This window comes from Accipiter gentilis, chromosome Z (genome assembly GCF_929443795.1).
Source record: "Accipiter gentilis chromosome Z, bAccGen1.1, whole genome shotgun sequence".
NCBI lineage: Eukaryota > Metazoa > Chordata > Aves > Accipitriformes > Accipitridae > Astur > Astur gentilis.
Window position 1 is genome coordinate 2,145,032 of NC_064919.1, and position 12,876 is coordinate 2,157,907.

The 12,876-nt window shown below is 40.4% G+C and overlaps 1 protein-coding gene across 7 annotated transcripts in view; it reads left to right on the forward strand.

Moving 5' to 3' along the window:
* Positions 1-44: 44 nt before the first annotated feature.
* SKIC3 (SKI3 subunit of superkiller complex) overlaps positions 45-12,876 on the forward strand; it is a 53,421-nt gene continuing 40,589 nt past the window's right edge. For 2 of the 7 annotated variants that reach the window (XM_049795217.1, XM_049795223.1), the window contains exons 1-11: positions 45-122; positions 402-507; positions 1,447-1,544; positions 2,051-2,194; positions 3,256-3,347; positions 4,003-4,078; positions 5,246-5,383; positions 8,516-8,614; positions 8,710-8,818; positions 10,632-10,772; positions 12,472-12,573. In XM_049795217.1, the coding sequence (XP_049651174.1) occupies positions 1,455-1,544; positions 2,051-2,194; positions 3,256-3,347; positions 4,003-4,078; positions 5,246-5,383; positions 8,516-8,614; positions 8,710-8,818; positions 10,632-10,772; positions 12,472-12,573 (991 nt within the window). In that variant the 5' untranslated portion in view covers positions 45-122; positions 402-507; positions 1,447-1,454. The other 5 variants (XM_049795218.1, XM_049795220.1, XM_049795219.1 and 2 more) reach the window with 5 other exon arrangements.

Genomic DNA, 12,876 nt, shown 5'->3' on the forward strand with positions numbered 1-12,876 from the left:
GGCAAGAACTACATCTCCCTCCGTGCCCGAGGAAAAATGGCGGCTAGACGCGGGGGCGTGGCGGCGTGAGGCCGGAGTGCGCATGCGCGCGAGGGTCCGTCTCCATGGCTGCTGAGGCGGTGGTAGGTGAAGGTGAAGCGGCGGGAGAGGGAGGAACGGCGGTGGCCCGGTTCGGTCCGTTCTGTCTTCTCTCCGCCGCGACGGTCGGCAGGCCGGTCTACCCCCTGCTCGGAGGGGCTGCCGGCGCCGGTCCGCTTCCCCACGCGGCCCGCGGGTACCGGGCCTCGCCGGCGGGCCCGGCCTGGTGGCCCATCTTTCCGGGACAGGGCTGTGGAGCCCACCTCTCTCCGAGGTGCCCGGTTTTGCGCTGACGTGGTGTCTCCTTTTTTTTTTTTCCGTAGGTGAAAATGGAGCTCAGGCTCAGAACTGCCGGCGAGGGGCTGTGTGTTTGGTGATCGAGGCGTCTGTGCCCTCTTAGGAACCAAACTTATCTCCAGCAGCTGTTAAGTAATGCACGTTTGACAGAGTTCTTTATATTTTTTTAGGCTCTGAGGGAATCTTTGAAATCCGCCCTCTTTCTTTGTCCGTTCATTATAAGTTTCTCTCTAGGCCCTTCATCTGCTCCTTATTTCTTGCTCTTCAGCTGCTAAAAGTTTTTTTTGTTCTGCAGCTTGTCCCTTTTTCAGTCTCTTTCAGTGCCTGCACCAGCAGTGTTGTTTCTCAGCCTCATCTCATTTAGGCAGTTTTGACTATGGCGTTTTCTAAAGTTCGTTTGAGGCAAAACATTTACCGTATGCATCAAAATAGTGCATGATTATGTCAGACTTCAAAAGCGTGAATGCATCTTTGATGTGTCCTTAAATGCTTATTCTTTTTCTCTGTCAGCTATAGTCAGAAGCAGAGTCCTCTGTAAGTGCATGCGAAGGGAGAGGGGCATTGTGGACCACACGTGAACATAAGCGACAGGGTGGCCGTGGTGCTGCCATAGGTAGCACACAAGAAAACTCTGATCCTTAGGAACCCCTTGAGCACATGTCCAGTGCAATATGCCTCTTAAGCACAGTTCACTGCTTAGTAATCCCTCTTTTTAAAAGAAACTATATGCAGGGTGTCTTCCCAAGAGTCTAACTAGGGTGACTGTTGTATCCCACCTCTCCTATTTAAATTTATCTTAAAGCTTAACAGAAATTCTCTTCTGGGATAGCTACTTTGTGTCATTTAACTGTTTGGAATATTGACTTAATCCTGCAGTGGAGCTAAGCGTAACTCACTAATTTTAACCATCTTGCTTGTTTTCAGCAGTTTTTAGTGATGTATGGATTTTGGCATATTGCACTATATTTCTGTGTTTAAAATACTCTCTGTACAATTACAGTAGGATATAAACAATGTTTTGTGTTTACCATATCTTTTTATAATGACTGATTATATGTCATTTTTACTTAGTAGCCACAATGTCAAATAAGGAGGTGAAGGCAGCATTGAAGAGTGCTAGAGATGCAATACGAAATAAAGAATATAAGGAGGCTTTAAAACATTGCAAGGTAATTCATTTTTTACTTGGAAGTTAATATCTTTTGCACATTTTGTTTTCCGTTCCCCTGCCGCTACAGCTGTATAGTAATGCAGAGGGTGGAGTACCTTACTGATGTAATAGCTAAGATTGATTTCCGGATTTAACTTCATTGATCATTCATGTTAGTTACCCACACATAAACTTCTATTCCCCTTCCTTTTGCATTTGCTTATATGTGGCGATAAGAATATTAAGTCTAGAACGATAGAGATAAAAAATCCATTTCTAATCTAGGCCTTGACAGGAGTGCTTTAATTGCTGAGCTACAGATATGGTTACTGGCAGAACACTTCAGATATGAAGCATTCTCTGGCATAAAAAGCTGAAGTTACTGATCTTAGCCTTTTCCTAAAAATTACTTATCTTCTAATATTTCCATGTAGAATAATTTACCAAACTAATGATAAAACTCAATACGTGGATCCATAAGATGCATTTCATTCATCAGTTTCTCTTAAAATTGTGTATTTCTAGGCAGTCTTGAAGCAAGAAAAAAATAATTACAATGCTTGGGTGTTTATTGGCCTGGCAGCTGCTGAGTTAGATCAGCGTGATCAGGCCAAAGGAGCATACAAGAAGGCTATTGAACTTGAACCAAACCAGTTACTGGCATGGCAGGTACGTGAAAGTCCAGACTCGCTTTTTCTTTCCCTGAAAAGTGTCAGTATGGAGTTAAATACGGGAACAAAGCACAGCTGAGACTTGAATCATGTTTTCTTGAGGACATTAGTTCTACTGAAGCTTTGGAGTAGCTGAAGTTCGTATTTGTGTGTTCAAAGCAAAGCCATGGGTAGCTGCCTATGTCTAGCAGGGTGAATTTTAGTTTCAGTATATTTAAGTGTGTATTTCATGTGTAGACTAGATAGCAGTGAAGCATGCAAGGGAGAATGCGAATTCAAGCAGAGTAAATTTGTCCATGCTTAGGAATTTCCATGCTGGTAGCTCAAGAAACATTTGACAAAGCTTCTGTCATAAGAAAGAAAATATTTTATCTCATAGCTTATTTTTCAGGCTTCCAGCATCAAGTGGATTGTTACTGAATTATTTTGTTGTTACTTAAAAACAATAGTATACATTTAAAATAGCTGTGTGTTGGATGGTGTGAGCATGACAACCCTTAACAGCATATTTTTACTACATACCATTATGTTATTTGGAGACTTGTGAAGCGTAAGGTTGTGTATTGTCTGTCTCTGATACTAACAATTTATATTTTTCTAAGGTAGTAAGGTTTTTAGTATTTTCAATATAAATACCCTTAAAAAAATATAACTATTGGTACCTGATTTCAAGGTATATTGAAATTTCCTCAGTTTTGCAATCATTCTGGCTATCTGTTACTATACAAGATGGTATGATACTTGGGCATAGATCTTTTATCATGTGACTTAGTGTGCTTTGTGTATTGTCTGTTATGCAGACAAGCTTATGTAATATATACAAGTTTCAAGTAGTTGTTGGTATTAGTTAAGGAAGTGAGGAAAGCTTTTAATTTAAAATAAGTGGATTCAGAAGTGTGTACAGAAGAATCAATGTAGATTCTGCTCAGAGATTACTACATTAACACTTGACCCCACTGAAGGCAATGGAATAATTTTTGTAGGCTGAACTTACAGTGTTCTAACACACAACTGTTGACATAAAATCTTACTTATTTTTTATCTTTTTTTTTTTTAAAGGGATTAGCAAATTTATATGAGAAATCCAACAAAACAGATGTCAAAGAAGACTTAGCAGAGGTTTACCAAAAGCTGTTGGAACTCTGTGAAAGGTAAAGGATATTGAATACCATAATTCAGTCCAAGATTTCTAGTTCTCTGAATGCCATTGCTCATATACAGGGCAAGCTTTTATTTTTAAAGCTTTGCCATTTCAGTGGGTCAGCACTTGTGACTAAGGTTTTCTGTACCTGTATAAAGTTTCTTGATCCTGTCCCTTTTGATAGGGCAAAAACTCTTGGAATAATTGTACTTGAGGTTAGTAGTTCAGAGAATTCTACGTTATCCAATGTCCTCTGACTAAACTCACTGCCTCGAAGCATTTAGCTCTGACAGTTCATTGTCTGCATTAATAAGTAGGCTTATTTTTCTCTGCTTTAAAATCACAGAATATATGTCATCTGATTCATATAGGTACAGTTCTAAAGAAGTCTAACTATCAGCTGTCACTGTAGCTGACTGGAGTGTTCAATTTGTTTCCTTAATTTGAAAATTGTTCAAAAGGAAAAGTACAATCCCTTAAAGCGATTTTTTTTTTTTACTCATTTACAACAGCAATGAGTAAAACTTTCAGGGCTATCTGTAGTATTTATTCTAAATATTTGTTTGGCAACTGAACCTACTAACAATTGTCAGAATTTGAAAAACATTATACTATTTTATGGAAAACTTGTCATGTTTGTGTGGGATTTTCTTCCTCCTTTCTAGTGGTGACAAGCAGAAATGGTGTGATGTATGTAACAAACTTGTGGAACTATATCATCAACAAAAGAAATATTTCGAGGTAGGTTGAGTACTTTACTTTCTCTCTGCTAGAAAGAAATTCCCATTTCATCAGAACTAACTGCTTTTCGTCAAGGAATCCCCAGTTTTTGGGGTCACAGACCACTTAAGATCTCCTTGTGTACTACAACCAGGAAGAACTGATTTTAACTATATTCCTTTCTTTTCCACTGTGTAAGACTTGGACACAATCCATTAAATTGACAATGTTAGTATATAGGCTGAAAGGATGGAACACCATTCTTCTGTGTTATTTCTGGAAGTCAAACATGATCCCAAATGCATATTTATGTGCAGTAAGTGTGAGCCAGGTGTCCTTTGCCTAGCTTGGCCAGTTCTAGGTATCTGGTGTGGTGATCCCTTCTTAGTCTGTCCCTGGTACGTCATGCCAGAGGGTAAGGCGGAATTTGTGCACAACCTGAACTTGACTGCCTGCGGCTTATGCACTGCATTCCACGCACAACGATAAGAGGAGCATAGGTGCTTCAGGGCAACCCAAACTTCAGCCCACCCAGCACTCCCAAAGTCTGTGTCAGCGTGACCATTGCAGAAATAGTTGTGGCTCTTGTCAGTTTACCACGAGGTGGAGCTGTTAGATGCCTGTATGGTTCAACAGCCACGTTGCCTATAGTCAGTGTAGTAATGTTACATACCTGTTTCTGCAGTTACGCAGTTCACTCTTCCTTTACTCTTTAAAGAGGTTGCTTTCTTACAAGGTGATGCATGGTCTTACTCCATGTCATCTTCTCCCCTTTCCTCCAGCAATGGAAAATGAAAAATTTTACATATCACTTAGCATCAGGCTGAAGACTATTAATTAGCCTCTTTGTATACCAGTTTCTGAAACTAAATTCAATGCTAATTGTTTAGCGCATGAAGGCAAAGGCAGACTTGCTCTGTGTGCAATGGCAAACCGCAAGTTAGGCTTCAGGGTCCTATTTTCTCTTTTTCAGTTCTGTTGATTTTTCCACACTGGAATTTCATCATGGACTGCTGCTGTTCTTCTCTTTCTGTTCATAGTGCTGTAGATCCAACATGGCATGGATGGGGCTTTGAGCAACCTGGTTTAGTGGAAGGTGTCACTGCCTATGGCAGGGGGGTTGGAACTAGATGATCTGTAAGGTCCCTTCTAAGGCAAACTATTCTGTGATTCTGTGATTTGTTCCAGGTGGCTAAAACATGGCAGAAACTCATACAAATGAAGCAGGAGGAAGGTGCAGAAAAGGCAGAGCTTCATCAGCTTTGGAAGAAGATGATCCAGTTACTGAAAGACAGTACACAGAATACGTATAAGACTGAACAGTTGGTAATGCTTCTCACTCCAACTCATCTAAATACATACATACAATGCAGCTAAACTTCAAATGAAACCTTAAAACCCTTGCAAATCTTGCAACTATTTGTCTCATTAATGTTCAATGGTACTAAACTTCTCAGGAAAGGATGGGCGATTTTACCTTCTGACAAAAACAGTGAGGGTGCAGCAGTCCAAGATAAGGCACCTAAATCCAAGGCACCTGGAACTCCTTCATTAACTGCCTCTTAAGCTCTACAGGAGTCCAAGTTTGCACGGTAGCACAGTGATGCATTGTTCTACCTCTGCATGTTATGAGAAGCATCACTCATAAGCTTTGACAGTGTGGTGGGTTGACCTTGGCTGGCCACCAGGTGCCCACCAAAGCCACTCTATCACTCCCCTCCTCAGCTGGGCAGGGGAGAGAAAATAAAACAAAAGGCTCATGGGTCGAGGTAAGGGCAGGGAGATCACACACCAGTTACCATCACAGGCAAAACAAACTCAGCTCAGGAAAATTAATTTGATTTGTTACCAATCAAAATCAGAGTAGGGTAATAAATAATAAAACCAAATCTTAAAACCCCTTTCCCCCACCCCTCCCTTCTTCCCAGGCTTAAGTCCACTCCCAATTTTCTCTACCTCCCCCCCGCCCCCCTGCAGTGCTGCGGGCTGGGGTATGGGGGTTGAGATCAGTTCATCACACCTTGTTTCTGCTACGCCTTCCACCTCAGGGGGAGGACTCCTCACACTCTTCCCCTGCTCCAGCGTGGGGTCCCTTCCACAGGCAACAGTCCTTCACAAACTTCTCCAATGTGGGTCCTTCCCACGGGTGGCAGTTCTTCACAGACTGCTCCAGTGTGGGTCCCTTGCACAGGGTGACAAGTCCTGCCAGCAAACCTGCTCTAGTGTGGGCTCCTCTCTCCAGGTGGAGATCTGCTCCACCGTGGACCTCCCTGGGCTGCATGAGGGCAGCCTGCCTCACCATGGTCTTCCCCACAGGCTGCAGGGGAACCTCTGCTCCAGCGCCTGGAGCACCTCCTCCCCTTCCTTCACTGATCTTGGTGTCTGCAGAGTTGTTTCTCTTACATATTTTCACTCCTCTCTCTGGCTGCCAGTGGTGCTGCTCACGTTTTCCCCTTCTTAAATCTGTTATACCAGAGGCACTACCTGTGTCGCTGATGGGCCTGGCCTTGGCCAGCAATGGGTCCGCCTTGGAGCTGGCTCGTTCTGGCTCTGTCAGGCAGCGGAAGCTTCTAGCAGCTTCTCACAGAAGCCACCCGTGTCACCCTCCTGCTACCAGAACCGTATCACACAAACCCAATACCATTGTTCAAAACAAGAAACTCCCTCTGCTTTTCTCTGAGGTAGAAAAGGTAGCTTTGCACTGTTTTTCTGTTTCTTCATACCGAGTGCTTATCCTAGACATCAGTGTTTTGGTTCAAATTTTCTTCTGTAGGTTTTAAGCTCTTGCTTCTTAGGAGAATGTCAAAGGTAATTGGAGCACACAGAATGATCATGGATTATACTGATTCTGTGTTCTCTATGCCCAAATTTAATTTTACCTGATTAATCTCTCTTGTAACATGAACCTACTTCAACAAGAAGGGTGTAAATTTCTCTGCACCAATCTGGTTGGTAGCAGTGCTCCAGAAAGGGAGAAAATAAAAGCTGAAATAATTTCACACAGTGGAAAATTCAATCTAGATCTCTACTTTTTGAGAAGGCAAATGCTTTAACTTAGGACCTATTAGAGAAAAGAGGTGCTGTGGGCAGCACTGCTTTCTTTTCTGGGGACAGGAAGTTTAAAAAAGAAGAAAAGTTGCATGAATACCAAGAATGAGTTTCACATGCAAATCTGCAGTTCACTTTACTGTAGTTTTGAGTAAAGCACCTGAACCTGGAAGCATGTGGCATTGAAGGCAACGTTCTATTCAGTGGAATGGGGGAGAGAATTAAGAAAAAAAAGTAAAACTCCCAGTCGAGATAAAGACAGTTTAATAGGACAGAAAAGAAGAAAATAAAACAACAATAATAATACAAGAATGGGAATATACAAAACAAGTGATGCACTATGAAATCACTCACCATTCGCCGACTGATCCCGTCAGTTCCCCAGCAGCAATCTGCCCTCTGAGCCAACTCCCCACAGCTTATATACTGAAGTCACACAATATGGAATACCCCTTTAGCCAGTTTGAGTCAGCTGCCCTGGCTGTGTCCCCTCCCAGCTTGTGCCCCTCCAGCCTTCTTGCTGGCTGGCCATGAGAAGCTGAAAAGACCTTTTACTTAGTACAAACACTACTTAGCAACAACTGAAAACGTCAGTGTATTATCAACATTCTTCTCATACTGAATCCAAAATGCAGCACTATACTAGCTACTAGGAAGAAAATTAACTACCCCAGCCAAAATCAGGACAGGTATGAAGAAGAATCTATGTTCTTACAAATTCTGCCTTCCTTATACCCACCTTACATTATGAAACTGTATATTACTGCTTCATCTTGTACTAGACAGTTAATGTGCTTTGTATCCTATCTGAGTACTACTTCACAGTAAGGGCCTTGCTTTGTGACTTTCTCTGTTCACAGTACTGGTGTAAACTTAATGAGTAGGATCCAGTTAATAACATGTAACTATCCACTTAACTATGAAATGGCTGGAAGGCATGTCCTGTGAGGAGCAGCTGAGCACTCTGGGTTTGTCTAATTTGGAGAGAAGGAGGCTGAGGGGCATCCTCATTGCTGTCTACAGTTTCCTGAGGAGGGGAAGCGGAGAGGAAGGTGCTGATCTTTTCTCCCTGGGATCCAGCAACAGGACCTCTGGGAATGGTTTAAAGCTGCATCCAGAAAGGGGAGGTTCAGGCTGGACACTGGGAAGCATTTCTTTACCAAGAGGGTAGCCCAACACTGGAACAGTCTTCCTGGAGAGGTGGTTGATGCCCCATGCCTGTCAGTGTTTAAGAGGCCTTTGGACGATGCCTTTAATAACATGCTTTAACTTTTGGTGAGCCCTGACGTGGTCAGGCAGGTGGATTAAATGATTGTTGTAGGTACCTTCCAACCGAAATAGTCTATCCTATGAAGATAACATTTTCCTAAAGTCATTGTTTGTTGCACTCCTAATTATTTCTCATTTCAGCTTTTGACTGCATTTGAACATGCGGTGAACTCTGCTGACACTGTTCCTGGTGAAGACCACCAAAACCTTTACAAGGACTTTATTCACTGCTTGTCAAAAGTAAGCTTATGTTAATCTATCTTTATCAGTGAGTAGATGTAATAGTCGACATCTGATAATTCACGCAAATAACTATTTATCTTTTTCCTTTCAAGTTTCCTCATGAAACAGCTAGGTTGGAAAAGGTCTGTAAAGATATGATGGTTTTGTATCCTACTGAGAGTTATCCGTTAGAAGTACTTTGCTTGCATTTTGTTCAGTCAGGTGAGTAGGATGGATTTAGACATTTTTGGGGCTTAAATTATTTCTTTTACACCTAGTTTTGTGACAATCTTTTTACAAGTTTTTACCCTTCATGACCCAATACAAGTGCACTGTTTCATTCTATGTTATATTTCTGCCTGTCTGAAAATGAAAAGTGTTTGGTCCTATGATCTGCTATTTCCTAGCTCCGTAATTCAGTGGTGACTGTAAATTGGCAAAAAACTTCTGCAACTTAGGTCCAACTCTGGCAATGTACACAGTTGCAAAGAAAGAATGCCTTACAAAACTTGAAAGCAGCTTCTCCAGGTAAATGAAGGTTAGCTTCTTAAGCTTAGAAGAGGGAATGGAGAATGTTAACCAGTGCTCTAAGGCTGAGGACAGGCTACACTTAGATTGTTCCTGACACAGAACACCTCTCTTGGCAAAAAGAACAAACATTTGTGGAACTGTCTTCAAAAGAATGCCTGGTGAATAGGGAAAAGACAGATCTGCTTAGATATTTGTTCTAAGTAGAAAAGGAGAATCTGAGGGAAAAAAAATACCATGGTGTGTTCAATAGTGCAGGGATCTGAAAGTATACAATTGCTATTTTCAGTAGTTCACTAAACAACACTGCAGTAGTGTTGGACACTTTCTCAGGGTTTTCAGAGATAACTACTAAATTTGGGTCTTTCATTTTATTGTTTAAGGCATCAGAAGTTGTTTTTATTTCTTTGTAAAACAACGAAAGAAAATTAGGGAAAAAACCCCTCTGGTTTATATAAAGAGAAATAACTTGCAGCTTAGGTAGAAGAATGCCTTTTCCAGTTTTGAAGGTAAGCTTCATGGAATAACACAGCAACATAAAATGAGAGGATTTTTCACTTTGGTGAGAGAGGATGAAGACAAATGAGGCCCAGACTCTCATTTCCACATAAGAATGCTTTACAGTTCAGAGAAACATGCAGAAACTAATTTCCAAAGGAGGAGGAGCATCTGGGTGGCACAGTTCTTATATACCAATGCTCTGACAACATCTCACCATCCCACAGCCATCTTCAGGTGGGAAGGATGATGCTTAGGTTTTTAGTAAGGCTGTTTGTTTATATCTGAGTCATTCCAACCATATTATGGTCCTTCATGCCCCAAACTTGTGGGCTTATAACTCAGATGCATTATTAGCCACCTTTACCAAATACAAATCAAAGGCAACCTTTATGTCAAATGAGTCCATAATTTTTTAAAGAAAATAATAGTTCAAAGTCTGTTGCTGCAAGTCACAACAGTTGCTTTCAGCAAGGACTGCCAAGTCTACTCTCACAGCTAAACACAAGCATAAAAAGTGAGTAGCATCAGTTGAAATTAAGCCAAGACATTAAGTTACATGGTTTCACAGCAAGACTGTTTCAGCAAGCTCATCACAGCAAATTTGTAGGTACACAAGGCCTCCTCTGGAAGGAAATTATTTTATTTGTGGCAGATTTTGACATGTGGCATTCAGCTAGGCTTACATAAAAAGCATATGAAGGAATTAGTTTTTGTTAATAAAGGCAGTATACCTGTAGTAATTTTAACACAAGTGGTTAAAAATTCAGATTTCAGACTGACAGTTTATTTTGTTTGGTGGTACTGGGTATTTAGATTACTGCTTGTTTTTTGGGTTTGGTTTTGGGGGTGGAGAGTGATAAGTATGTAGTACCTTTTGAAAAAAGTTTAGTTAATAAATTCATTACTTTGAGCTCAAAGGATAGGGGTCATATTTATGTAAATAAGATATACTGTTGCATTTTTTTAAATCTAAAACTCTGTAAAATATTTCTTTTTCTGAAACCAGGTACTTTGTCGGAAGAAGCCCTGCATTATTTTTCTAAGCTTTTGGAGATGGATGCAAGTAGTGGTCCAGGCATCATTGGTTTTGGTATAAAATGCCTTCAAGAAAAGAAATACAAGGCAGCTATTAAGAGTCTTACTGAAGGTAAATGTGTGAAAGGAAGTATAAGCACTCTGTAGCTTGAACACCAGCTAGTTTATGCTGGATATTTTTGGAATCTTACAATTGTGTAGTACTTTGCCAGTTCTAAGACCAGCTAGATTTAAAAAGAATACTCAACACTTTCTCAATTGGTCACTGAAATAATAAACATTTTAAGTATATCATCTCTGAAGTCTTTCATTGCTATTACAATCAGCTCTGTAGTATTTTAGTGTGATCAACTTCAAACTTTTTTTAATCCGATTGTTACTGGGGAAATACCTAGATGAAGCAGTAAATACAGCAATAGCAATTAATGAAGGAATGTGTTTATAAAGTAAAATATAATGCAGCTCCTCTAATCTAGTCATTGCATTTCTGTACCTGAACAAAGATGACTTCCCTTTAAAGTTAAATCATTTTAAGACCTCTTTAATACTTATATTGGGTAAACACTTGTATTGGGTATCTGAAGAGAAATATCAGAGGTTTGGGGGTTTTTTTCAGTCACCAGATTTTCTGACGAGTTGGCTTACTGATATGTAAATTGTCTTGCTTGTATTGAAATGGCAAAACTCTTTGAAAATGATTCATGAGTATACTAGTGGGAGAATAAGACTCTCCACTGTCACTGTGCTGGCCATGGAAAATTCAAACCAGCTTGCTGAGAAAGCTGGGTAAATAACCATTTGGGATCTAAGCAATCAGGAGTCAGTCAGGCTATGCTGACGTATGCTGCGTCCTTTCACCCAGGTTTAGAATAAGATTGTTTCTGAAACTGGATTTCAGAATATTCTACAGTATAGTACCATAGCTCACACACAGTGATATAACATGTCTTGCTTAAAATCTGAAATAAAAATTTCAGGTGCTTAAGAGGAAAAAGTCTTCCATGGAAAGCAAGTTCTTCTGGCTTAAATGGTATTGGATGTTTAGACAGAACATACAACCCGTTTTTGACAAAAGAATATATCTCCCAAATAATTTTATTTTTTTATTTTTACTTTTATATGTAATACTCCACTCATGAAGGGGAGAATGCAAAGGGCAAGGCTCTTGGTATAGTGTGTGAATGTCTAAAGCTTAGAAATAATGTCTTTCGCAGTAAGCCAAGTGTTTGCATTTTAGGCATTGAAGCTTCAAGGCATTGTTTAGTAGTAGTATACATATATGTATCTCTCTCAGAAGAACAAATTCAGTTTTATTACTAAATCTTTAATTAAAGCAAGTTTATGAAGAAGATTCAGTGAAACACTCTTGCCATCGTTGTTTTTCTGTCTTGAAGTTCTATAGGCCTTTTCTGGTTTCTAAGAAAAACTGAAAAGTGTTCTACAGGCTGCTGATGTTAATGTCTGATCAAAGTGGAGGACTTTTTTCTTTTTGAAACAGAGGTGCACCTTAAGCCAGTGTTTTATATTTCCTTACTTTTTTCCCTTTTTCTTTTTTTTATATGTAATATATGCAAAACTAAGCCTAACAGAAGCTTACGTGCTCCTTAGTCTTTGCCTTACTGTGTGGAGGCCTGTATGTCTAAAACAGTTTAAAATAAGACTCAAAGAAAAAAATTAACTGCAAGTCTTATTATCTGATTGATAATATGTTTTTGATGGCATTATATGGCAATAAAGCATCTGCCAGGTACAGTGTCTTTGCAGCCATAAGCAACTTTTTTTAGTGCCTTTTCTAAACTCTTCTTTATTAGGTTTGCAGAAGACTAGCCAGTGTCCAGCAGCATGGCATTATTTGGCAGAGGCACAGATGAAAATTCACAAACACAGGGACTCTGTCCTGTCCTGCAATCAAGGTAACTAACTGCGAGCTAATTGAAAGAGTAACTGCGGGGGTACACCACTTTATGTAGTGCAGCCAATGTGGCCTTTGCGTGGTAGATCTGAGTTAGCAGCAATCATAGTCCTTTGCTTTTTGCAGTCTCACAGCTTGTGCTGATGTCCCCTGCTTCCCTTGGTTTATGACAGCTGAAAAGCACTTTGTGCTGCTTAGTCTCAGGAAAAGAGAAGATAGGTCGCTAATCAGAACCTGAAAGCTGTCTGATTGATATTTAGAAGGTTTGGTTGTTCTGATGTGCTTCTTCAGCTGGTGGTTGACC